The following is a 25,070-nucleotide window of genomic DNA, read 5'->3' as shown; positions in this document are numbered from 1 at the left end:
TGCCCTCAACATCCACAAGGTCAAATTCTCTCAGTTTCTCCATCTTCATCACATTACTGTAATTGGACATTCAATACAAATGTCTCTGAAATGTATTTCCTCTTCCAAAACTCTTATCTTCCCACCTACCATAAGTTAACAGAGCCTTTTATATGAGGAGCTATTTCTTTAGACAGAGGGTGGTGAGTATATGGAATCCATTGCCACAGACAGTTGTGGAGGCCAAGTTGTGGGTATATTTAAAGCGAAGGTTGATAGGGTCTAGATTAGTAAGGGCATCAAAGGTTTAGCGGAGAAGGCGGAAGAATTGGTTTAAGAGGGATAATAAATCAGCTATGATCTAATGATGGAGCAGGCCCAATGGGCCAAATGGTGTCATTCTGCTCCAATGTCTTATGGGCTTAACAAGATCTTATGTATTACTCAGAATCAGAGTCAGGTTTATTATCACTGGCATGTGTCGTGAAATTTGTTAACTTAAGCAGCAGCAGTTCAATGCAATACATAATATAGAGGAAGAAGAAAATAAATAAATAAATAAATAAAAATGAGTAAATCAATTACAGTCTACGTATATTGAATAGATTAAAATTGTGCAAAAAAATAGAAATAATATATATTAAAAAAGTGAGGTAGTGTCCAAGGGTTCAATGTCCACTTAGGGATCGGATGGCGGAGGGGAAGAAACTGTTCCTGAATCACTGAGTGTGTGCCTTCAGGCTTCTGTATCTCCTAACTGATGGTAACAGTGAGAAAATGGGATGCCCTGGGTGCTGGGGTCCTTAATAATGGACGCTGCCTTTCTGAGACATCTCTCCCTGAAGATGTCCTGGGTACTTTGTAGGCTAGTACCCAAGATGGAGTAGACCAAATTTGCAACCCTCTGCAGCTTCTTTTCGTCCTGTGCTGCAGCACCCCCACCGCCCCCATACCAGACAGTGATGCAGCCAGTCAGAATGCTCTCCACAGTATATCTATAGAAGTTTTTGAGTGTTATTTGTTGACATACCAAATCTCTTCAAACTCCTAATGAAGTATAGTTGCTGTCTTGCCTTCTTTATAATTGCATCGATATGTTGGGACCAGGTTATATCCTCAGAGATCTTGACACCCAGGACCTTGAAACCGGTCACTCTCTCCACTTCTGATCCCTCTATGAGGATTGGTGTGTGTTCCTTTGTCTTACATCACTTCTCTCATCTATTTCCTTCTTGGACAAAACAAGAACAGTTTCTTGGTTCTTGCCTTCCATTATACCAGCACCCATATTCAATAGATCAGTCTTTGCAATTTTTGCAAGATCCATCCAGATTCCACAACCAGACATGTAGGTTCTTCCCCTTCACGTTTCAGCTTTCAAACGATCATCCTCTGTGCAGCTCCTTGGTCCCTGCCCTCCTATGTACTTCAAAGATCTGGACTAGCTACAATAAGACTCCAGTGAAGGGTTTCAGCCTGAAATGTCGACTGCTAATTTTCCTCCATAGATGCTGCCTAATCTGCTGTGTTCCTCCAGCACTGTTTATGTGTTGTTCCATTCCAGCATTTGCAGTCTTTCTTGTGTTTTCAGTGACAAGAACAGCTACTTCCCTTGAACCATTTGGTTTTGAGCCAATCTGCACAACCCTAATTACTGACTCAGTACTGCAACATTCTTACTACTTCACACTATAATGGACATAGTTCATTCTGGTTCTAGTTTTGTTGTTTCTTGTATAATTGTGTATAATTTATGCTTAATGTATCTTTTGCATGTGAAGGGAAGGTCATGCCTCACGAGCCTAATTGAGTTGTTTGAAGAGGTAACAAAAGAAATTGATGAGGGTAGGGCAGTAGATGTGATCTACATGGATTTGAGCAAGGCATTTGACAAGGTCCCCCATGAGAGACTCATGCAGAAAGTCATGAGGCATGGGATCAGTAGAACCTTGGCTGTTTGGATAAAAAAAATTGGCTTTCAGGAAGAAAGCAGAGGTTAGTAGTGGAAGGAAAGTATTCTGCCTGGAGGTCGGTGACTAGTGGAGTGTCACAAGGATCTGTCCTGGGACCCCTGCTCTTTGTGACTTTTATAAATGACCTGGATGAAGAGGCGGAAGGATGGGTGAGTAAGTTTGTGGATGACATGAAGGATGGAGGAGTTGTGGATGTAGCTGTAGGTTGTTGAAGGTTACAAGAGGATATTGACAGGATGTAGAGTTGGGCAGAAAAGTGGCAGATGGAGTTCAATCCGGATAAGTGTGAGGTGATGCATTTTGAAAGGACAAACCAGAAGGCTGAGTACATGGTTAATGGTCGGTTACTGAAGAGTGTGGATGAACAGAGGGGCCTTGGGGTTCAAATCCATACATCCCTCAAGGTTGCTGCACAGGTTGATAGGATAGTTAAGAAGGCCTATGGGATGCTAGGCTTCATTAACAGAGGGATTGAGTTCAAGAGTAGAGAGGTCATGTTGCAACTCTACAAATCTCTGGTGAGACCACACTTAGAGTATTGTGTTGAGTTCTGGTCACCTCATTATAGGAAGGATGTGGAAGCTATGGAGAGGGTGCAGAGGAGATTTATCAGGATGTTGCCTGGATTGGAAAACAAGTCTTATGAGGCAAGGTTAGCAGAGCTGGGACTTTTCTCTTTGGAGTGCAGAAGGATGAGAGGGGACTTGATAGAGGTCTACAAGATTATGAGAGGCATAGATAGGGTGGATAACCAGTACATGTTTCCCAGGGCATGAATAGCAAACACCAGAGGGCATATGTACATATTTATGGGAGGGAGGTTTAGGGGAGACATCAGGGGTAAGTTTTTTACACAGAGGGTTGTGGGTGCCTGGAATGACTTGCCAGGGATGGTGGTGGAGGCTAAAACATTATTTACGAGCCTCTTGGACAGGCACATGGATGAAAGAAAAATAGAGGGTTATGGGGTAGTGTGGGTTTAGTACGTTTTTTTAAGGAATATATGAGTCAGCACAACATCGAGGGCCGAAGGGCCTGTACTGTGCTGTAGTATTCTAGTGTCTAGTGTCTAGTGAATGTACGAATGTTATGTCTCTAATGTTATGTGCCTGTGATGCTGCTTCGGGATAGTTTTTCATTGCACCTGTGAATACATATTCTTGTGTATATGACAAGAAACGTACTTTGATATTTAAATGTACAAGAATGATGTGGCACAATGTCAGTGTGCTTTCCCAAGCCAACAGTTCCAGCTTTGAAGACCCTGTTACACTCAACTGGATAGGATGTGGTGTTCAAATATCAAGGCAGACCCTCTATTTCAAGCTCTGTGAGAGAAAGAGATTTCTACAAATCAAAGGGATTAGCTCCAAGCTTTCTTGTAGAAGTGCAGCATTCTCATTGACTCCTGTAAACCACTGGCCAATGACAATTCAAAATGGAAAAAGAGTATTCAGGATAGTGCTGAGAGCCTTGTGTTCAGGTGTTGAGAGCACATGGAGGCCCTGCATTAGCAAGAGAAGGACTGAGAGACACCTCCCTCTCCTTCTGTAGCTGAAGTGACCCTTGTTGGCCTCATTAGCCACTTCAAAATCAACATCGAAGCCAGTCATCTTTGATCCCAAGAAATAGCTGAGAAGAGAAGGAGAGTTGGAAATGTATGTCAGAATAGGCCAGAGTGATCATTCCCTCCCAGTGATGAAATGGAATCTCCTCATGCAGGGTCACATGGCCCTCCGTACTTTCTCCTGCATGTGCAATGTATTACCAATCAAATGCATTACATAAACTGAACAGTGATAATCATACTCTGACATTATCCTTCTTTATGCATGGAAAAGAAAAAAAATGAAAATCTTTGGTAATGTTAGTTAAAGTGATGAGCACCACTTTTTCGAATGGAATATCAGATCTTTTCCTTCTTTGTGAACAACAGGAGTTTGGCAGAACCGTGATGAGTGCACAAATCTCTCCCAGAAGTATGTTGCTGAACTCATCAAGGAGGATAAACGCAAAGAAGTGGAGGAGGAAATCAGAGTTCAGGTATAAAAGATGTGCTTTGCGAAACAAATAGGACTATGACAAAACACATAGTGGAACATAGCAAGAACTAGTTTAGATCACCAGTGCATCAGATAAAGTTATGAGAATTTAGAGACATTGATTGCCATAGTTTGATCCTTGATATTAATTTTATATTTTCATAGTTATTACTAGATTCATCATTTCACTTTCCATTCTAAGTTACTCTGTTCTCTTGAATATTTGAGCCTTTTAACTCCTTGAAGTCTTTGCTTCCTTCTGCAGTGCATTGACTTTTTGAAAACCCAACTTGTGGTCTTATTTTGTAAGTGAATCTTGTTCCATATTATTTTCTCCCAGTGTTTTTGATTCTTGCTGTTGACTTTGATTAATTATTTCTATGCTCATTATAAATTTGATTAGTATAGCTTTACGAGTGGGATATTGTGTTTCATAAATTTGAGTTGTTTTGAAGTGGTGACCAAGAGGATCATTGAGGGCAAGGCATTGTCTGCCAGAACTTTAACAAGGTCAATGCTAAGGCTCTGCATGGTAATTTGGTCCAGAAGGTGAGATCACATGGGATCAGGGATGAGCTCACCGATTGGGTACAAAAATTGCCTGGTGGTAGGACTCAGAGGAAGGTTGTTTTTCATACTGGAGGTCTGTCAGTAGTAATGCGTTGCAGGAATCAGTGCTGGGTCCTCTTTTCTTTGGCATGTACTCTATATTGACCAAATTGCATGGAAATGTTGGTGGCATGATAATTGGTGGTGTAGTAGACAGTGAAGAAGGCTGCCTGGGCATTTAGATTACAAAAAGAAAAACGAATGGCAGATGAGGGCAAAATGTTACATTTTGGTCAGTTAAACTAGGTCAGGACATACACATGGAATGGCAGACCTTGGGTGTAAATACATAGTTTTCTGAAAGTGGTGAGGGAAGTGTATGGTATGCTTGCCTTCATTGGTCATAACATTAAGTACAAAAGTTGGGATATAAGACCACTCTTGGAGTATTGTGTGTAGTTCTGGTCACCATACTATAGGAATGATCTGATTAGGCTAGAGAGGGTAGAGCAAAGATTTACAAGTATGTTTAAAGGGCTGAAGTGCTTGAGTTATAAGGAGCAAAGAAGGTTGGGTGATAATTATATAGAGGTTTATAAATATATTTATGGATATTGTTTACATAGATTTTAATAAGGTATTCAATAAGGAATCATGATAGCCTCATCCAGAAGATGAAGATGCATGGTCTCCATAGTTAGTTAACTATTTGGTTCAGAATCGGTTTTCCTTTCGAAAACAGCGAGTAGTGGTTGATGGGTTTTACTCTGACTTGAATTCCTGACTAGTGGTGTCCCACACGGATCCACACTGAGACCTCTGCTGCTCATGATATACAATGGGTGATTGATAAGTCTGTGGCCTAAAATAAAAGGAGTCAGTTTTAGAAAACCCTAGCACATTTATTTTTCAACATAGGTCCCTCCTACATGTACACACTTAGTCCAGCAGTCGTGGAGCATATGGATCCCTTCTTTGTAGAAGTGGTCCACAGCAGGGGTGATTGATAAGTTCGTGGCCTAAGGTAGAAGGAGATGAGTTATTAACTTCAAACTTTCTGCATTATCACTCAAAGAATTGAACTGCACGTGCATGTAACGAGAGTGTCTTGGACCTCCAGGTGGTCCACAGCAGGGGTGATTTATAAGTTTGTGGTCTAAGGTAGAAAGAGATGAGTTATACAGCTCTCGTTACATGCACGTGCAGTTCAACTCTTTGAGTGAAAATGCAGAAAGTTTGAAGTTAATAACTCATCTCTTTCTACCTTAGGCCATGAACTTATCAATCACACCTGCTGTGGACCACTTTCTGGAGGTCCAAGATGCCAACTTCTACAAAGAAGGGATCTGTATGCTCCACGACCACTGGACTAAGTGTGTAAGTGTAGGAAAAATGAATGTGCTAGGTTTTCTAAAATTGACTCCTTCTACCTTAGGTCATGAACTTATCAATCACCTCTCATATAAATGATTAAGATGAAAAGTGGAATGGGTGGGTTAGTAAGTTTGCAGATGATTGGTGTGGATAAGGTAGAAGATTGCCAAAGGATACAGTGCGATGTATATCAATTGATGATATGGGTGCAGAAATGGCAGATGGAGTTTACTCCAGGCAAGTGTGAGGTGTGTACTTTGGGGAAAAAAATACAGAATTTATGGCATGATCCTTAGCAGCATTGATGTAATGAGGGATCTTGGGGTCCAAGTGCATAGCTCCCGGAAAGTGGCCACCCAAGTCAATAAAGTGGTAAAGATAGTGTAAGGCATATTTGGCTTTATTAGTCAAAGCTTTGTATTCAAGAGGCAGAAAGGTATGTTGCAGCTATATAAAACTGGTCAGGCTGTGTATGAACTATTGCATTCAATTCTGGTTTCTTCATTATAGGATAGATGTGGAAGGTGTAAAAGAGGTAGACCAGGATCTTTCCTGGATTAGAGGGCATGTTCTATAAATATAAGTAATGGGTTGTTTTCTCTGGAATGGAGACGGCTGATTGAAGACCTGATGCAGTTTATAAAATTCAGCTGGTAATTTTTTACCAGGGTCGAAATGTCTAATACCAGAAGGCTTGCATTTAAGGGGAGAGGGAGCAAATTCAAAGAAGATGTGCAGGGCAAGTTTTTTTAAAATTTGACACAGAGAGTGATGGATTCCTGGAATGCACTGCCAGAAGTGCTGGTGAAGCCAGATACAATAGAGGCATTTAAGAGACTCTTAGATAAGCACGGTAATATGTAGCAAATGGAGGGATATGGACATTGTGCAAGCAGAGAGTTTAGTGTAATTATGCATCATTAATTTAATTTGTCTCAGCATTGAGGACTGAATGCCTGTGCTGTTCTATGTTCAATGCAGTGATAGGTTTTACACACAGAGGGCAATGAGTACACAGAAAGGTGTTAGAGGTGGGTATGATTATACTAAAGATTTATTTAGACAGATACATGAACAGAAAATGTTTAGAGCTATAGCAGCCAAATGTAGGTAAATCAGAATACTTTGGATAGTCCATAAGATATAGGGGCAGAATTAGGCCATTTGGCCCATCGAGTCTGCTCTGCCATTTCATTATGGTTGATCCAATTTTCCTCTTAGCCCCAATCTCCGGCCTTCTTCCCTTCATGCTGTGACCAATCAAGAATCATCCCCTCTATCAAGGTCTTTCACCATTCAACAGGTTTCAATGAGGTGACCCATCATTTTTCTGAATTCCAGTGAATATAGCCCTAGAGCCATCAATGGCTCTTCATATGACAAGCCATTCAATCCTGGAATCATTTTTGTGAGCCCCCTTTGAACCCTCTCCAGTTTCAGGACATCCTTTCTAAGATAAGGGGCCCAAAACTGCTCACAATACCCCAAGTGAGGTCTCACCAGTGCTTTCTGAAGTCTCAGCTTTATATCCTTGCTTTTATATTCTAGGCCTCATGAAATGAATGCTAGTATTGCATGTGCTTCCTCACCACAGACTCAACCTACAAATTAACCTTTAGGGAATCCTGCACAAGGACTCCCAAGTTGATTTGCACCCCAGCTTTTTGTATTTTCTCTCCATTTAGAAAATAGTCAACCCTTTCATTTCTTTTTCTAAAGTGTATGACCATACACTTATCAACACTGTATTCCATCTGTGATTTCTTTGCCCATTCTCCTAATCTAAGTCCTTCTATTTCTAATCTAAGTAGCCTCTCTATTTCCTCAAAACTACCTGTCCCTCCACCTATCTTCATATCACTTAGAAACTTTGGAACAAAGCCGTTAATTCCATCATTCAAATCATTGATATATAACGTAAGAAGAATCGGTCCCAACACAGAACACTGTAGGACATAACTAATCACCAGCAGCCAACCAGAAAAGACTCCCTTTATTCCCACTCCTTTCCTCCTGCCAAAAAGCCACTGCTTTATTCATGCCAGAATCTTCAATAGGTTCAATAGGTACACTTAATATCAGAGAAATGTATACAACATACATCCTGAAATTCTTTTTCTTCGCAAGCATCCACGAAAGCAGAGGAATGCCCCAAAGAATGAATGACATTAAACATTAGAACCTCAAACTCCCCCTCCAGCTCCCCCTCCCACACACAAGCAGCAGCAAGACAACGATCCCCCCACCCCCACCAGCACAAAGCATCAGCACTCTCCACTGATCACTCAAGCATGCAGCAAGCATCAATAAAGACATCGATTTGCAGTGCCCCAAAAACTACTCGTTTGCCCGGTAATTTGACATACCTTAGGCTCTTTCTCCTCCTAATGATGGAAAGAGGGGTGTCCACACTTCACAGCAAGTGGGGAAACAGAACTCTCCTCTTTAATTCACTGATTTACGATGTAAAAAGTCTGTTACGTTGCTTTTTCCGAGCTCTGCACCCAGACAGTCAGCACCAGAAAGGCGCAGCTCTCTGGACACACAGCTCGCGGCAGCTAACCCACTGCTCCCGATGTTCTGTGTTCTCCCATGACACTTCAGTCAGTGACACTGGCCTAGAATCAGCATATCTGCAGAGCCACGAAAATCCGGAACCCTGAAGGTGCCGCGTCCATGGGATATCAAAATAGTAGCCGGTCGTGAGGCCCTGAGAGCGGGTACCATTCCCACAAAGAGCTGCAGTACTTAAACCCAAATGTCATTCCACTTTTCAAGAAGGGAGAGAGACAGAAGAGAGGAAACTTTCCTGTAATACCATGGGTTTATCGCTTGTTAAGCAGTCTCGTGTGGCACCCTGTCAAAGGCCTTCTTAAAATCCAAGTACACAGTATCAACCGATTCTCCTTTGTTCATCCTGTTTGTATTTCTTCAAAGATTCCAACAGACTTGTCAGGCAACATCTTCTTTTGAGGAAAACATGCTGACTGAGGACTATTTTAACATGTGTCTTCAAGTACCCAGAGAACTCATCTTCAGTAATCGACTCCAACATCTTCCCAACCACTGAGGTCAGACTACCTGGCCTACAGTTTTCTTTATTCTTGAAGAGTGGAATGACGTTTGCAATTTTCATGTCTTCTGGAACTATTCCAGAAAATAGTGATTCTTGAAAGATTATTACTAATGCCTCCACTATATCTTCAGCCACCTCTTTCAGAACTCTGGGGTGATTACTATCTGGTCCAGATGACTTATCTACCTTCAAACCTTTTAGTTTTCCTAGAACTTTCTCTCCAGTAATGGTAATTTCTTTTTTTTTTTATTTTATTTTTATTTGGATAAGGAATTCACAAATATCATGTACTTTTTTCACACATATAACCTTTTCCATTTTTTTATATGTATAAAACTACAATTATTTATACATTCTTAAGTACACATTGAGATGATATAAAAGGAAAACTTCATGACCCCTGACACCTGGAACTTCCAGCATGCTGCTAATGTCTTCCACAATTAAGGCTGATGCAAAATGCTTATTCAGTTCATCCGAAATCTCATTGTTCCCTATTACTACCTCTCCAGTATCGTTTTCTAGGGGTCCGATATCCACTCTTGTCTCTCTTTTACACTTTACATATCTGAAAAAAACGTTTGGTATCCTTTTTAATATTATTGGCTAGCTTATTCTACCTTTAACTTAATTAGTTTTTTAGTTGCCTTCTGTTGGTTTTTAAAAACTTCCCAACTCCCTAACTTCCCAGTAATTTTTGCTCTATTATATTGTTAACCTTTAGAATACTCCTTCCTCTTTGGGATGTATATATCCTGTGCCTTCCGGATAGCTTTCTGAAATTCCAGCCATAGTAGCTCTGCCGTCATCCCTGCCAGTGTTCTTTGCCAATATGATTTGGCCAACATGTTATGATTATTTGCCTCTAAGGGTCCTTTTACCTGAAGTGCTCTAATCAATTCTGGTTCATTGAACAACACCCAATCCAGAATACCTGATCCAGCACCAACCTGATTTTCCCAATCTACCTGCATGTTGAAATCCCCCATGACTATTGTAACATTGCCCGTTTGGCATGCATTTTCTATTGTAAATTATAATTTGTAGACCACATCCTCACTACTTTTTGGGGGTCTGTATACATCTCCCATCAATGTGTTTTTACCCTTGCAGTTCCTTAGCTCTATCCACAACGTTTCAACACCTTCCGACCCTATGTCAGCTCATTCTAATGATTTGATTTCATTTTTTTACACCGCCCCTTCTGCCTTCCTGCCTGTCCTTTCGGTACAATGGATATTAAGCTCCCAGCTATAGTTATCTTTCAGCCATGATTCAGTGATGCCTACAACATCATACCAGCCAATATGCAACTGTGCTTCAAGTTCATCCGTATACTGCACACATTCAAATACAACACCTTCCGTCCTGTATTCACTGTTTTTGATTTTGTCCGTCTTTTATGTTGCAACTCATCCTGTTGACTATGATTTTGCCCTATCAACAGCTCTCTCCTCCCTACAGTTTGCCTCTGTTTATAAACCAGCTACCTCGTCTTCAGCAGCTTTTCCTACGGTACTTCTTGCATTGAAATATATGCAGCTCAGGACGCTAGTCACACCATGCTCAATCTTTTGATTCTTAACTTTGTCTGTGGTCTTAACATCAGCCTTCACAACCTTTCCACTAACTGGCAATGATCCAAAAATCTTATGCTCTCCCTCCAACTCCTTAGCCACATATTAAACTGTATGATCTTCCTAGTTCTGGCCTCACTAATACGTGGCAATGGTAGCTGTCCAGAGCTGGCAAGAGCAAGTTAGGCTGGAGGGTCTGTTTCATGCTCTATAACCCTGTGACTCTAGAAAAAAAAGTCCAGTCATCATCACCTGTGTTATTCCAAATCCAAACCAAGGCTATGACTTAAGGAGTAACTTGCTCTGTGAATTTATCTGCCAAATTTCCCATTTGATTAATCCAAATTTGGTGTCACTTTTTATTTTAAAATATATTCAGTGGATTGAATGGCTTCATTTATCTGTAAAATGCTATGATTCTGAAACTATAGAACACTTATACTGTATATTTTGTTAGTAGATCAATAGAAGTTCCACCACATCAGACATCCATTGTGCCTGTTCCATTCAATTTTAATTCTTCATCTGAGCTGTCACATCTACTCTCATTTTGCTACTCTTTTCTTTTACTTAAAAAAAGTCAAATGCCAATGAAGAAGATTTTCTACTTTGCAAATCTAGTGCAGTCTTTGAGTTTTCCTGTGAAGTGTAAATCTTGGCCTGTGTGTTTTTGCTTCATAGATTAAACATAGGAGATTGCACAATATGAATTCCTGGCACGTATCAGAAGTATTGACGCAGCTCTCTTCGTATATTTCACTTATTAAGGTTATTGAGTTAGCTTTAGTAACCACTTGTGTTAATGTATTTCATATTCTAATGATCCTGTAGCTATTTTTTTCATGATAGCACTCCTCTTTTGCTCCTAATATTACTCCTAATTTATATTCATAATGTAATGAAATGTTTCAAACATAATTACATTCCTCATTTTGGCTGCCTATTCTCTAGGAGGCATAGCTCTGAATTTCAAAAGGCTTTGTTTTCATGTCATCACCAGTATATTTATAACCACATCAAATCCTTAAAATGATTCCATCATTCTGTTATATTTTGAGTTCTGACATCTCTGCAAACATTCAGTTTTGGCTAAAAAGTTTTCATTTTGAACATTACCTCTCTTGGTTCATATTTTGTACAATCTGTGTTTGCCAATTTTTTGGTTTGATTATTCTGAGTTTTGTCTCTTTTCAATCAGGCAAATATACTCTTTCTCTTTTAACCCTTTAATTTGCTCTCAATTTTCATTGTGAATCAACTTGTTTTGAATATTTTGCTTTGCGATCTTTAATTGCTCATGCTTGTTAACTAGCCGACTATTTCGATTTGCTTGAAATTTGTTAAAAGATCTTTTCAAGCCTGGCATGTTACCATTCTCTTAGACAAAGATTTTCTTTAATACAATGTAATGCACTCAATAACATAGGAAGAGCAAGGAAAGACTCTGCTAAGAGAATTGGAGCAGCTACAGACTAAATTAAAATGCAGACCAAAAAGGTAATGATTTCTGGTTTGCTACCTAATCCATGTGCAAATTGGCACAGGGCTATGAGAGCAGAGAGCTAAGTGTGTGGCTCAAAGACTACCATGGGAGAAGTGGGTTTGAGTTTGTGGTATATTGGATAACTACTGGAGAAGGAGGGAGGTGTTTCAACAGGGCAGGCTCCACCTGGATATAACAAAGGCTGTGGATAGGCCTTTAAACGAAATAGTAGGGGGCTAGGTTCAGCAGCTTCAAAAAGTATGGATAAAATAAAGGGGAAAAAGAGTGCATGAGAGATTACCCCAGGAGTTTCTAGAATAAATAATAAAACAAAATTTTCAGAAAGGATTAGACTTTAACTTAAGAATCAGAATTAGATTTAATATGACCGGCACATGTCAAGAAATGTGTTAACTTAGCAGCAGCAGTACAATGCAATACCTGATTAATATGGAAAAAAATCAATTACAGTAAGATTATATATATATATATATATATATATATATAAAATTAAAAATAGTGCAAAAAACAGGAAAAAAAAGTCAGGTAGTGTCCATTTAGAAACCGCATGGCAGAGGGGAGAAGAAGACGGGCAACATGATTTAGAATTGAAACGAAGCGGTGAATACAGGACTGGAGGTATTAAATATGAATGCACACAGTATATGATCTAAGGTACTTAACCTTGTAACGCAGTTAGAAATTGGCAGATATCACATTGTGATTATCACAAAGTCATGTTGAAAGAAGATCTCAGCTGGGAGCTTAACATCCAAGGATACCCATCATATTGAAAGGACAAGCAAGTGGACAGAGAGGATAGGGTAGCTTTGTTGGTAAAAATATGAAATCAAATCCTTTATAAAAAGTGCCTTAGGATCAGAAGACATAGAATCCTTGTGGGTAAAGTAAAGAAACTGCAAGGGCAAAAGACCCTGATGGGAATTGTGTACAGGCCTCCAAACAATAGTCAGGATGTAGTTTACAAATTACAGTGGAAGATAGAAAAGACATGTGCAAGGGGCAATGTTACGATAGTAATGAGGGATTTCAATATGCATGTTGATTGGGAAAATTAAGTTAGTGCTGGATCCCAAGAGAGGAAATTTGTAGAATGCTAATATGATGACTTTGTAAGGCAGCTTGTGTTTCCATTAAGGGAAAGGTATTTTGAGATTAGGAGTTGTGTGGTGAAACAGATTTGATAAGGAAGCTTAAGGTAAAGGAACCCTTAGGAGTCAGTGATCATAACTTGATAAAATTCCCTCTGTAGTTTGAAACAGTGAAGTTAAAATCAGATATATTAATATTGCAGTTGAGTAAAGATAACACAGAAGTGTAAGAGAGGAGCTGGCTAAAGTTGATTGGAAGGGTAGTCACAGACAGCATAAAAGCAAAAGGGAAGGCATACAATATAGCAAAAAAAAATGCTAGGAAACTAGAAGATTAGAATGCTACTGGAATTCACAGAATGGAACTAAAAAGCAATGAGAAGAAAGAAAAATGGAATATGAAGGTTAGCCAATAACTCCAAAAGTATTTTTGATATATAAAGAGTAAAAGTGAGGCAAGAATGGATTTGACCCCTGTAAAATGACACCGAAGAGTTCGTAATGGGAAACTAAGAAATGGCAGATGAACTGAGTAAAGATTTTGTGCCACTGTGTCAGGGAGCAGATGTGAGTATAGCTGTTGTTACTATGGAGAAGGTGCTTGGGAAACTGAAAGGCCTGAAGGTAGATAAGTCATCTGAACCCAATTGGACTAACCCCCAGGGTTATGTAAGAGGTAGCTGAAGAGATTGTGGCGATATTAGTAATGATCTTTCAAGAATCACTAGATTCTAGATTGATTCCAGGAGACTGAAAAATCACAAATGTCACTCCCCTTTAAGAAGGTAGGGTGGCAAAAGACAGGAAACTATAGGCTAGTTAATTTTATCATTATCCACTGGATAAAGATATTAATATCTGTTTTGAACACCAACCTTGAAAAAGCTGGTCTTCATCCTGTTACGAAACTAGTTACCTTCCAGTTTATGTGGAGTATGTGATAATGTTACTGGTTCATTTGACCCCAAACCAAATTATGTGACAAACTTTATCTCCATTTCTGTAAACATTCATGCACATAAGAATTTGTTTGCCGAAATGCAAACGTGACAAGAATGTTTATCAAGGCAAATAGGTCCTTTCTCCCAGAATGTTATTTAATGCAGTTTGACCATCATCCCATTCCCTGCCAATCCCATTCATATTTTCTGTCCCACACTTGAAGAGGATTATTTAAGTTTATTTACAAGTTTCATTGTCTAAACATAAGTAAATTTCAAATGTATAGTGTTTAGTTTCAGCGATCATCCACTCTAACCAATGGGAATCTATTTGTATTGGTCCCATCTTCCAGTACTTGTTCTATTGCCTTCTATGCCCATGTGATTCGAAAACTCTTCTAGGCACAGTCAGTGACTCTTCTGTCATTCTGCCAGGGCAGTGCATTCCCTATATGAGCCACTCTCTGAGTGAAAAATGTCCCACTTAGATCTTCACTAAATCTCTTACTCCTTACCTTAAATCTATGTCCTTCATATCATCAGATACGAAGAAAAATTTCCTGCAGTCTACCCCACCTTTAACCCCATTGTTTTATGTATCACATTCCTTAACCTTTTGACCTCCAAAGAAAAAAGACCCAGCCTCTCCAGTCTCTCAAATAACTGGAATGCTTCATTCTAGGCAACATCCTGGTAAATTCCTTGGTGTTGTCATTTCAGAGGATCTGTCCTTCAAGTGCAATTAGGAAGGAAGCAAGACAGCACCTCTATATCCTTAGACGTTTGTGAAGAATCAGCATGACTTCTTGAATTTTGACAAACTTCTAAGATGTATAGTGGAGAGTATATTGACTGGTTGCATCATAGTCTGGTATGGAAAAACCAGTGCCCTTGAATGGAAAATCCTACAAAATGTAGTGAAAACAGCCCAGTCGATGACGGGTAAAGTTCTCCCCACCATTGAGCATATCTAGATGAATCATTGTCGCAGGAAAGCAGCATCCATCATCAGGGACCCCCCCCACCCCCACCCAGGACATGCTCTCTTCTCACTGCTGCCAACAGGAAGAAGGTACAGGAGCCTCAGGACCCCACCCCACCAGGTTCAGGAACAGTTAGTACCTCACAGGCTCTTGAACTAGAGGGGATAACCAATCAACTTCACTTGCCTCATCATTAAACTGTTCCCACAATGTATGGACTCACTTTCAAGTACTCTCATCTCATGTTCTCAGTATTTATTGTTTATTTATTTATTATTATTATTTTGTTTTCTTTTGTATATGCACATTGGGCCTTTGTCCTTTAGGTTGGTTGGGTTGGGTGCGGTATTTCATCAATTCTATTGTGTTTCTTGGATTTATTGTGTATGCCTGCAAGAAAACAAATCTCAGGGCTGTCTATGTTTTTCATTTATGTACTGATAATAAACTTATTCTGAACATTGAACTTTCAAATCTGTTTTGTGCCCTTTCCAATTAGTGTGGTGACCAGAAATGCAAGCAGTACTCCAGTTGAAGTCCAACCAATTTTTAATAAAGTTAGAGCTCATAATGTCGGCTGTTGTATTCGGTGTCTCAACTAGTGTAGGCCAACATACCAACAGTCTTCCTAACCATGTTATCCACCTGCACTACCTCCATTTACTTCAGGTCTGTTAAAGTTTACAGTGTTTGCAAAATCCAGATTAGATAAATAAACAACAGCTTGTGTTTTGCAATATGTACAGCATTTGGTCAAGACTTGTTTTTTACATTCCATTCTTGCAAATTTTTTGATTAGTTGAATTGCAAGTTATCTCAGTTGCTATGCCATATCAAATCAATGCAGAAAAGTCTGTGACAACGAGGATCTGGGAAATTCAGGCCCATAATTCGTTGAAAGTGGAGTCACAGGTAGAAAGGGTCACAAAGAAAGCTTTTGGCACATTGGCCCTCATAAATCAATGTATTGAAGACAGGAGTTGGGATATTGTGTTGAAGTTGTGTAAGATATTGATGAGGCCTAATTTGGAGCATTGTGTGCAATTTTGGTCACCTACAGTACCCACAGGAAAGGTGTAAACAAGCTTGAAAGAGTACAGAGGAAGTTTATAAGGATGTTGCCAGGTCTGGAGGACCTGAGTTATAAGGAAAGATTGAATGGGTTAAGACTGTATTCTTTAGAATGTAGAAGATTGGGAGAAGATTTAATAGAGGTATACAAAATTATGATTGGTGTGTATGTGTGTGTGTGTATATATATATATATATATATATATACACACACACACACACACTCATATATATAGTAAATGCAAGCAGGCTTTTTCCACTGGGGTTGTGTGGGACTACAACCAGAGGTCATGGGTTAAAGGTGAAAGGTGAGAAGTTAAAGGGGAACATGAGGGGAAACTTCTGCACTCAAGAGGGTCATGAGAATGTGGAATGAGCTTCCAGCACAGATTGTGCATGTAAGGCTGATTTCAGCGTTTAAGAGAAGTTTGACTAGGTACATGGATAGTAGGGATATGGAGGGCTATGGTCCCCGTGCAGGTCAATGGGAGTAGGCAGTTTAAATGGTATCAGCAAGGACTAGATGGGCTGAACTATACTTCTGTTTTGTATTTCTCTATGTCTCTAACTTGTTTCTTAAATTAATTGTCTTAAATATTATATTGAAATGAAAAATACATCTAGAGTCAAATTTACTAACTACATTTTGCTTAAAAACAAATCTATTGATTTGATATTCAGGGTTGTCAATCAGTTATAAAATTATTAATAGCATGATAATCATATTTTGTATTAAAACATTGTAATGCAAAATATGATGGTTGTAACTAAACACAAGGAGTGACTGTGTGACACATTGGATGTGTAAGTGATATATCAAATTCTGCCCAGCCATCTATGTGATTAAATTAAAACTAGACAATGTAAGTAATTAATGGAATCCTATTTTGTTAAATGAAAGCCCTACCATTTGTACCTGATTTGATAGCTTACTGATGCAATAATTCTGTTTCAGAAAAACTGAGGGCGGGCATGCTGGATAGAGAGAATAGAACAGAACTATATTAAGAAACAGTAAAAGATGACAAAGGGAAAGAAAAAGAATAGGATGGATGCACAGAAAAAGCACAGGAATCATGGATCTAGATTCCTTATGGGATCTTCTCATGCTGACAGTGTGACTTCATCTAGTGTGGCACTGAGCCATAGAAAGCAGGGAAGAACTTGATTGACTTCCAGTCTTTGCTGAGATAGTTGATGTCTGCTCAATTAGCAGAGAAAACACTAAAGTTTTCCCTGTATACTTGAGTCAAAGGGAATTGTTCAGCATGACTCCCACCAGGCTTACCTTGCTCTATTAACCATGTCAGCCAATACTTGAAGGAAAGTCAATTAGATGAGGACAGGTCGACGTTTTGGATCATTATAACTGTACCTTAGAGAAAGATGGGTTTATCTATGTATGCTTGTATAATTTTTTAAAAATTCTTACAAAGAATATTCGATATTTCCAGTCAGCCTATTTATATACACTCAATCAAAATTGATATGTATTTATAACAAGTATCTTTCCTTGTGATTTGTCATACCCTGCCTTGCAATTACTGTCAGTTCAAACATGAGAAAATCTACAGATGCTGAAAATCCAAGCAACGCACACAAAATGTTGGAGGAGCTGAGCAGGCCCGGCAGCATCTATAGAAAGGAGTAAACAGTTGTTGTTTCGAGTTCATCAGGACTCTTTTCCATAGATGCTATCTGGTCTGCTGAGTTCCTCCAGCATCTTGTGCGTATTTGTGTCAGTTCTTTTTAATTCTAGTACATGTATATTAGAATTTATCTTGTCATGCCACTCTGGAACAGCTTGCTCTCCATATCATACTGCCCTGGCTTGGGTACTAGCTTGCATATCACGTAGACAGGACACATGGTCTATGGTCAACCCCGATCAGCGGATGTCCTCTCCACTCTAGAAGTATGTTTGTTTAATTGTTTAAATTACTTCTAAAGTAGATCATAATTTATTACAGGGTGCTCTCCACATGACAGTCCAGATATAATTTAGTAATGAGCAGTGCCGGGGTAGGGAAGATGACCTGTTGCTTGTTTTTAGAGATAGTTGCACATAGAAAGATGTGGCTTGAAAAATTCCAAATTAATTATGGTACTGTAACTAAACACTTATAGCTGTGCATTTTTTAATTTTGTTTCACTATTTATTCTCTCAATATTAATTTTCTGTGTTTTGAGAATGAACTTAATGGTAATTTTACTTAAAGGGCAAAATCCTTTTAGAGTTCATTTCATAATTAGCTTCACTCTATCATAGATGATAGTAATTTGAGAATTTTATATGACATCTAGTTTTCTTTATTAACTACTTTGAATATCTAATAAAATCTAACAACCTAAGGTAGGTTCTCAACAGTTTAATTTTCTGTTATTTCCTGCTTTCTGTAGAATTCAATGATCAAAGATGAATGCAAATAAACTCAGTGGCAGGCCAAGAAGCCGTGTCTGCATTCATGCAGCACAAGAGATGCTGGAGGAACTCAGTGGACCAGGAAGCATCAATGCAGGGAAATGGACAGTCAACATTTCGGGTTGAGACCCTTCATCTGGACTGATCTGGAAGTCTAGCTAAGTGTCTCAACCAAAGGGTCACTGTCTGTTTCCCTCCATAGATGCTGCCTGATTCACTGAGTTCCTCTAGCAGCTCAGATGTTGCTTGAGATGTCAGCATCTGCAGTCCTTTACGTCTCCATGGTCATTGATTTAAATCCTTATTTGACTATTGAATGTCATGACAAAATATGTATATTTTTTTTTACAAAGTAACAATGCTGCTGAAATTTCCACAAAATAAGCTATAAACTACCCCACTTCTGATCCTATGTGCCAATTCCTGCATCAATTTTGAATTTTAATTAGCATCAGGAGACATGAGGCATGGTTACCTCAAATAAACAAGATGTGACTAGCAAGTATCTAACTAACTAGGCCTTAAACTATTCGCCATCTTGACAAATGAGTTGAATGACAGTTTAGAAAACCACAGATCTAAGTTTACTGATAACTTAAATATTGACAACACCAGTGAAGCACAGTGACAACTTGCTGGCAGCAAACACAATCATTATTTACTCTATTAAACATACTATTTCTTGAAAATGATCACTCTAACTTCCCTTTCGAAGTTGAGTTTCTGAATCACCTGTATTGGGTTTCTTTGTTTTGTTGCTGCTTGTAAGGAGTTGAATCCCAAGGTTGTATATAGTACACATACTTTGAAAATAAATATACTTTGAACTTGGCACAATATATACACTTTTGATTGATGCATTTGGTTTCATAGATCTGTTATGAGAAATGAGCAAAGTTATGCTAGTTGAATTTCAATCTGTGAGATTGAAATCTAGTTGGCATTGATTCATGTTAACTACCTGTTTTCTGGCAGGTATACAACCATGTTGGTCATGAGAATTTCAGTTTTGTTCAAGGTAGTGGATGCTATTAAATCAGTGACACAACAACAGTACACAGCATACAAATTAATTATGAATTAATCAGATAGAACTGATAATACAGAAAGGTAACTGTTAATAATGTAGAGTCATTATTTGCACATGTTGCAGGTTGATGAACTAATGAGACAGGAGCTGAAAAATTTAAAAATGGCAGTGGACAGGGCTAAAAGTACGAAGAAGAAAGAAAAGAAAGATAGGAAGAAGGTAAGTGCGTGGGATGTCTTTGTTTTATTTTTTATTTACAGTATTTATTTATTTTATTTAGAGATACTGTGCAACAGGCCCTTCAGGGCCAATGTGCAGCACCAATTTAGCCTTATCACAGGACAAGTTGCAATGACCAATTAACCCACTAACTGGAACATCTTTGGACTGTGGGAGGAAAATGGAGCACCTGGAGAAAACCCACCTGTCACCAGGAAGAACATACAGATGCTGCCGGAATTGAATTCTGACGCTCCAAGCTGTAAGAGCATTGTGCTTACAATATTGTGGAACATAGAATAATATACATAGGAACAGGCCCTATGGCGCTCAATTCTGTGCCAAGGCCATGATGCAGATTAATTGATGCAATCCAACTGCACATAGTCCATATCCCTCTATTCCCTGTTTGATCATGTGTCTGCTTAAATGCTTCTTAACCATTGGTGTAGTATCTGCTTCTACCATCTTCCTGGCAGCTCTTGCCAGTCCCTTTGTTTAAAAAACAGTAATTCTCTTTTAAACTTTTCCCCTCTCAACTTAAATCGATGTCCTCTGGTATCCAACATTTCCAATGTGGGGAAAAAGACTATGCACCCTTTGTATGACTTCTATAAATTAATATACTTCAAACAAGTTGCCTCACAGCCTCTGAGGCTCCAGAGGTAACAAGTTTGTCTAATCACTCCTCATAGGTATTACATACCAATCCAAGAAACATGCTGGTGAACCACTTCTCAGAATCAGGTTTATTATCACCGGCATGTGTCATGAAATTTGTTAACCCTAAAGGCTGATTTATACTTGTGCGTACCAGCTTACGCCGTAGCCTACTCAGGTTGGCTACGCTGCTGTGAGCATTTATACTTGTGCATTGGTGTGTCTGCGTTGCTCTGCAATTCAGGCACATAGACGTATGTACACGTCATGTATTCGCACGTCATGCATGCGCACACACCTGCCGGTGCAAGGCTTCATGGTCATGGTAGTGTTTCTCGGGGTAAACAAGTTTAAAGTGAGCGTCTTTTTTCGTAAAAGCGAAATGTGTCCTCCATAATTTCGGAGGTCTGTAAAGCTTTATGGAAAGCATTGCAGCCAGAGTTCCTTCCCTGTCTTTCAGTCGCTAGTGGGAAGCTATTGCAGCGTAGGAGGAAATGCGATGCTACCAAACGGACCAATCACGGTTGTTGTGGTCTGTGTTGCCGTGACGCATAGTTACATTTTGGGAGAGGTGCGTGTCAGGCTACAACGTAGGGATCCGCATAGGCACTGCGTAGGGTTTGCGGCTACGCCGTACCTATGGCGTCGATTTCTTGCACAAGTATAAATCAGCCTTTACTTAAAACCCTATGCCCACTTAAAAACCTCCACATCCTACTTATAGCATGGCAACCAGAACTACACTCAATTCTCCAATGTGGCCAAACTAAAGATTTATATAGCTATAATGTGACTTAGCAAGTTTTATATTCAATTCATAGACCAATGACTTTTTTTTTAATATCACCTATCCACTTTTGTTTCCATTTTCTCGGATCTATGGAGATGCACCTGAACATTCTTCTGTATGTCAGTGCTCCAATGGTCCTGCCATTTCCTACATGCTGTCCTCTGTAAATTTGCAGTATTCCACGACCCAGTTCACAAATTCACCCCCAGCCTGACGTGTCTCATTTCCTCCTTCTCTCCGTAGCTTAGGTCCAGAGGCACCTGTCCTTGGGGAAGCCTGTTGATGGGTGTGAGTGGGTGGGTGGGTAGTAAGGTGGAACACAGGATTATTTTGCTGTTGTTGCCTTGTTATGTTCCGTTGTTCAAAAATGAGAAAATTTGGACATGCTAGAAATCCAGGCAACACAGATAAAATGCTAGAGGAACTCAGCAGGTCAGGCTGCATTTATGTACAATTGATGTTTCAAGCCGAGACCCTTCATCAGGACCGGAAAAAAATCTGTCTGTTCTGCTGAGTTCTTCCAGTATTTTATGTATGTTTTGTGTTCCGTTGTTCTTGTTGTAACTCCTTGGGTTGTTCTACTTAACATTGTAGGCATGCTTGTGTTGGTGTCAGAGTATGTTGCAACATTTGTGAGCTGACCCCAGCACATCGTTGAGTGTTTTGGTTGTTAATGCAAATAACGCATTTCACTGTATGTTTCAGTGTACATGTGATAAATAAGCTTGAATATGAATACCGGAATCTGTCCTGACGAAGGGTCTCGGCCTGAAACGTCTTCCTACAGATGCTGCTTGGCCTGCTGCGTTCACCAGCAACTTTGATGTGTGTTGCTTGAATTTCCAGCATCTGCAGAATTCCTGTTGTTTACTGGAATCTGATTCTTGCATTTGACCATCCAAAATGCATCACCTCACAATTTTCTAGATATAACTCCATCTTCTGTATCTTTGCCCACATTTGAAACTGATCTATATCCTGCTGCATCCTTTGACAAGTTTCCTTGCTATCCACAATTCCACCAATTTTCCTGCAATCTGTTGTTTATATATGGTATATTACAAACAACAGAAGCCCCAGCAGTGATCATTAGAGAACACCACAGGTTACAGACCTCCCGTTAGTGAAGTGCCTCCCACTGCAACCCTCTTATCTTCCTGACTAACCCAATTTTGAATCCAGCTTTCAGACACACTCTGGATCTCATATGACTTAATCTTTCAGACCAATCTATCATGAAGGAGATTTCACAGTGTTTTGCTGAAATCTATGAAGATAGCGTCCACTGTCCTATCGGCATACGCAATTTCAATGGCTCTCCACAGGGCTTTAAACCACCTGGACAACACAAGCACCTATGTCAGGATGCTGTTCATCGACTATAGCTCACCATTTAATACCATCATTCCCACAATCCTGATTGAGAAGTTGCAGAACCTGGGCTGTACCTCCCACTGCAATTGGATCCTTGACTTTCTAACCAAAAGACCACAATCCATGCGGATTGGTGATAACATATCCTCCTTGCTGACGATCAATACTGGCACACCGCAGGGGTGTGTGCTTAGCTCACAGCTCTACTCTCTGTATACTCATGACTATGTGGCTAGGCATAGCTCAAATACCATCTATAAATTTGCTGATGATATAACCATTGTTGGTAGAATCTCAGGTGGTGATGAGAGGGCGTACAGGAGTGAGATATGCCAACTAGTGGAATGGTGCCACAGCAACAACCTGGCACTCAGTGTCAGTAAGATGAAAGAGCTGATTGTGGACTTCAGGAAGGGTAAGACGAAGGAGCACATACCAGTCCTCATAGAGGGATCAGAAGTGGGGAGAGGAGCAGTTTCAAGTTCCTGGGTGTCAAGATCTCTGAGGATCTAACCTGGTCCCCACATGTTGATGTAGTCATAAAGAAGACAAGGCAGTGGCTATACTTCATTAGGAGTTTGAAGCGATTTGACATGTCAACAAATACACTCAAAAACTTCTACGGTTATACCATGGAGAGCATTCTGACAGGCTGCATCACTGTCTGGTATGGAGGGGCTACTGCACAGGACCGAAAGAGGCTGCAGAAGGTTGTAAATCTAGTCAGCTTCATCTTGGGCACTAGCCTACAAAGTACCCAGGATATCTTTAGGGAGCGGTGTCTCAGAAAGGCAGCGTCCATTATTAAGGACCTCCAGCACCCAGGGCATGCCCTTTTCTCACTGTTACAATCAGGTAGGAGATACAGAAGCCTGAAGGCAAACACTCAGCGATTCAGGAACAGCTTCTTCCCCTCTACCATCCGATTCCTAAATGGACATTGAAGCTTTGGACGCTACCTCACTTTTTAAATATACAGTATTTCTGTTTTTGCACATTTTAAAAAATCTATTCAATATACGTAATTAATTTACTTGTTTATTTTTTATTTTGTTTTATTTTATTTATTTATTTTTCTCTCTGCTAGATTATGTATTGCATTGAACTGCTGCTGCTAAGTTAACAAATTTCACGTCTAATGTCGGTGATAATAAACCTGATTCTGATTCTATCATCATCAATAATCTTTGCTACGTCCTCAAAACAAACACTCAAATTTGTCACACAGGATTCTCCTGCTCAAAGCCATGCTGACTATCCCTAGTAAGTCCGTGCTTCTCTAAATGTGAGTAAAGCTTGTCTCTAAGAATCTTCTCCATTAAGTTTCTTACCATTGGTTTAAGCCTCGCCAGCATATAATTTCTGGGATCCTCCCTGTTCCTCTTTTTAAACAAATGAACAATATTGGGCCTTCTCCAATCTTCTGGGACCTTGCTTGTGGCTAAAGAGGATACAAAGACCTAGCAATATCCTCCCTTACTCATTTAGGGCAGCCCTCACTTCCCCTGGGTCCATACATAAATTCCATTGTTTGACCTTGAGGAACCCATCCTTTTTTGTTGTTGTTGCCCTCCTGCCCCTAATATGTATAAAATGCCTTGAGATTCTCCTTACCAAGGATATTTCATGGCCTGTTTTAGCCCTCCTGTTTAATTTCTTTCCTGCTTCCTTTATATTCCTCAAGGGCTTTGTGTGTTTACAACTTCCTAATCTTTACACATGCTTCCGTTTCCTTTTTGATTAGATTTGCAACATTTCTTTTCACCCAGAGTTCCTGAATCATGCCATCCTTGTTTGTCTTCCTTACAGAAACATGTTGGTTCTGAATTGCACCCCGCTGGCCTTTAAACAACGTAAGTCAGATGACTTAACCTAATATTGCTCATAATATACTTATGGAACCTCTTAGGATTCTCTGTTACGCTATCTTCATAATATATACATCAAACCTCTTAGGATTCTCTTTTACCCTATCTTCAAGAATACTTGTTCCTCTTTTACTCTTCTAATACCCTTATACTACTTAAGAGATTTGCTTGATCCCAGCTGCCTATACATCCATGAAACAAAACTCCTTTTTCCTGCTGAAAATCCCATCTCATCCCGGGTTCCCTGCCAGACCTGCCCTTCACTCTAATTGACCTCAAATTCTCTCACATTTAAAATGTTTTCACATTAAAAAAGTCCTCTCACCTGCCAGATATCCCTTTCCCTGTTAATAGCCTCTCCCAATCAAACTTTTCAAGTTCCTCTTTAATGCCATCAAAATTGGCCTTGGAGAAATTTAGGTCTTTAATTTCTGAACCAATCCTACCTTCTTCATGAATATTTAAAAACTAATAGAATTAAAGTAACTCGTCCCAAAGTGCACCTCCTCCGACAGCAACCACTTGCCCAGTCTCCTTTCCCAACAAG

The 25,070-nt window shown here is 39.6% G+C and overlaps 1 protein-coding gene across 5 annotated transcripts in view; it reads left to right on the top strand.

Annotated features, from left to right (window-relative positions):
- The window catches only part of iqca1 (IQ motif containing with AAA domain 1), a 192,034-nt gene that overhangs the window by 82,548 nt on the left and 84,416 nt on the right, over window positions 1-25,070 (top strand). For all 5 annotated transcript variants that reach the window (XM_072259601.1, XM_072259600.1, XM_072259599.1 and 2 more), the window contains exons 10-11: window positions 3,889-3,995; window positions 19,736-19,831. In XM_072259601.1, the coding sequence (XP_072115702.1) occupies window positions 3,889-3,995; window positions 19,736-19,831 (203 nt within the window). The remainder of the gene's footprint in view (window positions 1-3,888; window positions 3,996-19,735; window positions 19,832-25,070) is intronic.

Source organism: Mobula birostris, chromosome 6 (assembly GCF_030028105.1).
Source record: "Mobula birostris isolate sMobBir1 chromosome 6, sMobBir1.hap1, whole genome shotgun sequence".
In the NCBI taxonomy this organism is placed as follows: Eukaryota; Metazoa; Chordata; class Chondrichthyes; order Myliobatiformes; family Myliobatidae; genus Mobula; species Mobula birostris.
The sequence above is the reverse complement of the archived record's forward strand: the minus strand, read 5'-3'. Positions and strand labels throughout refer to the sequence as shown.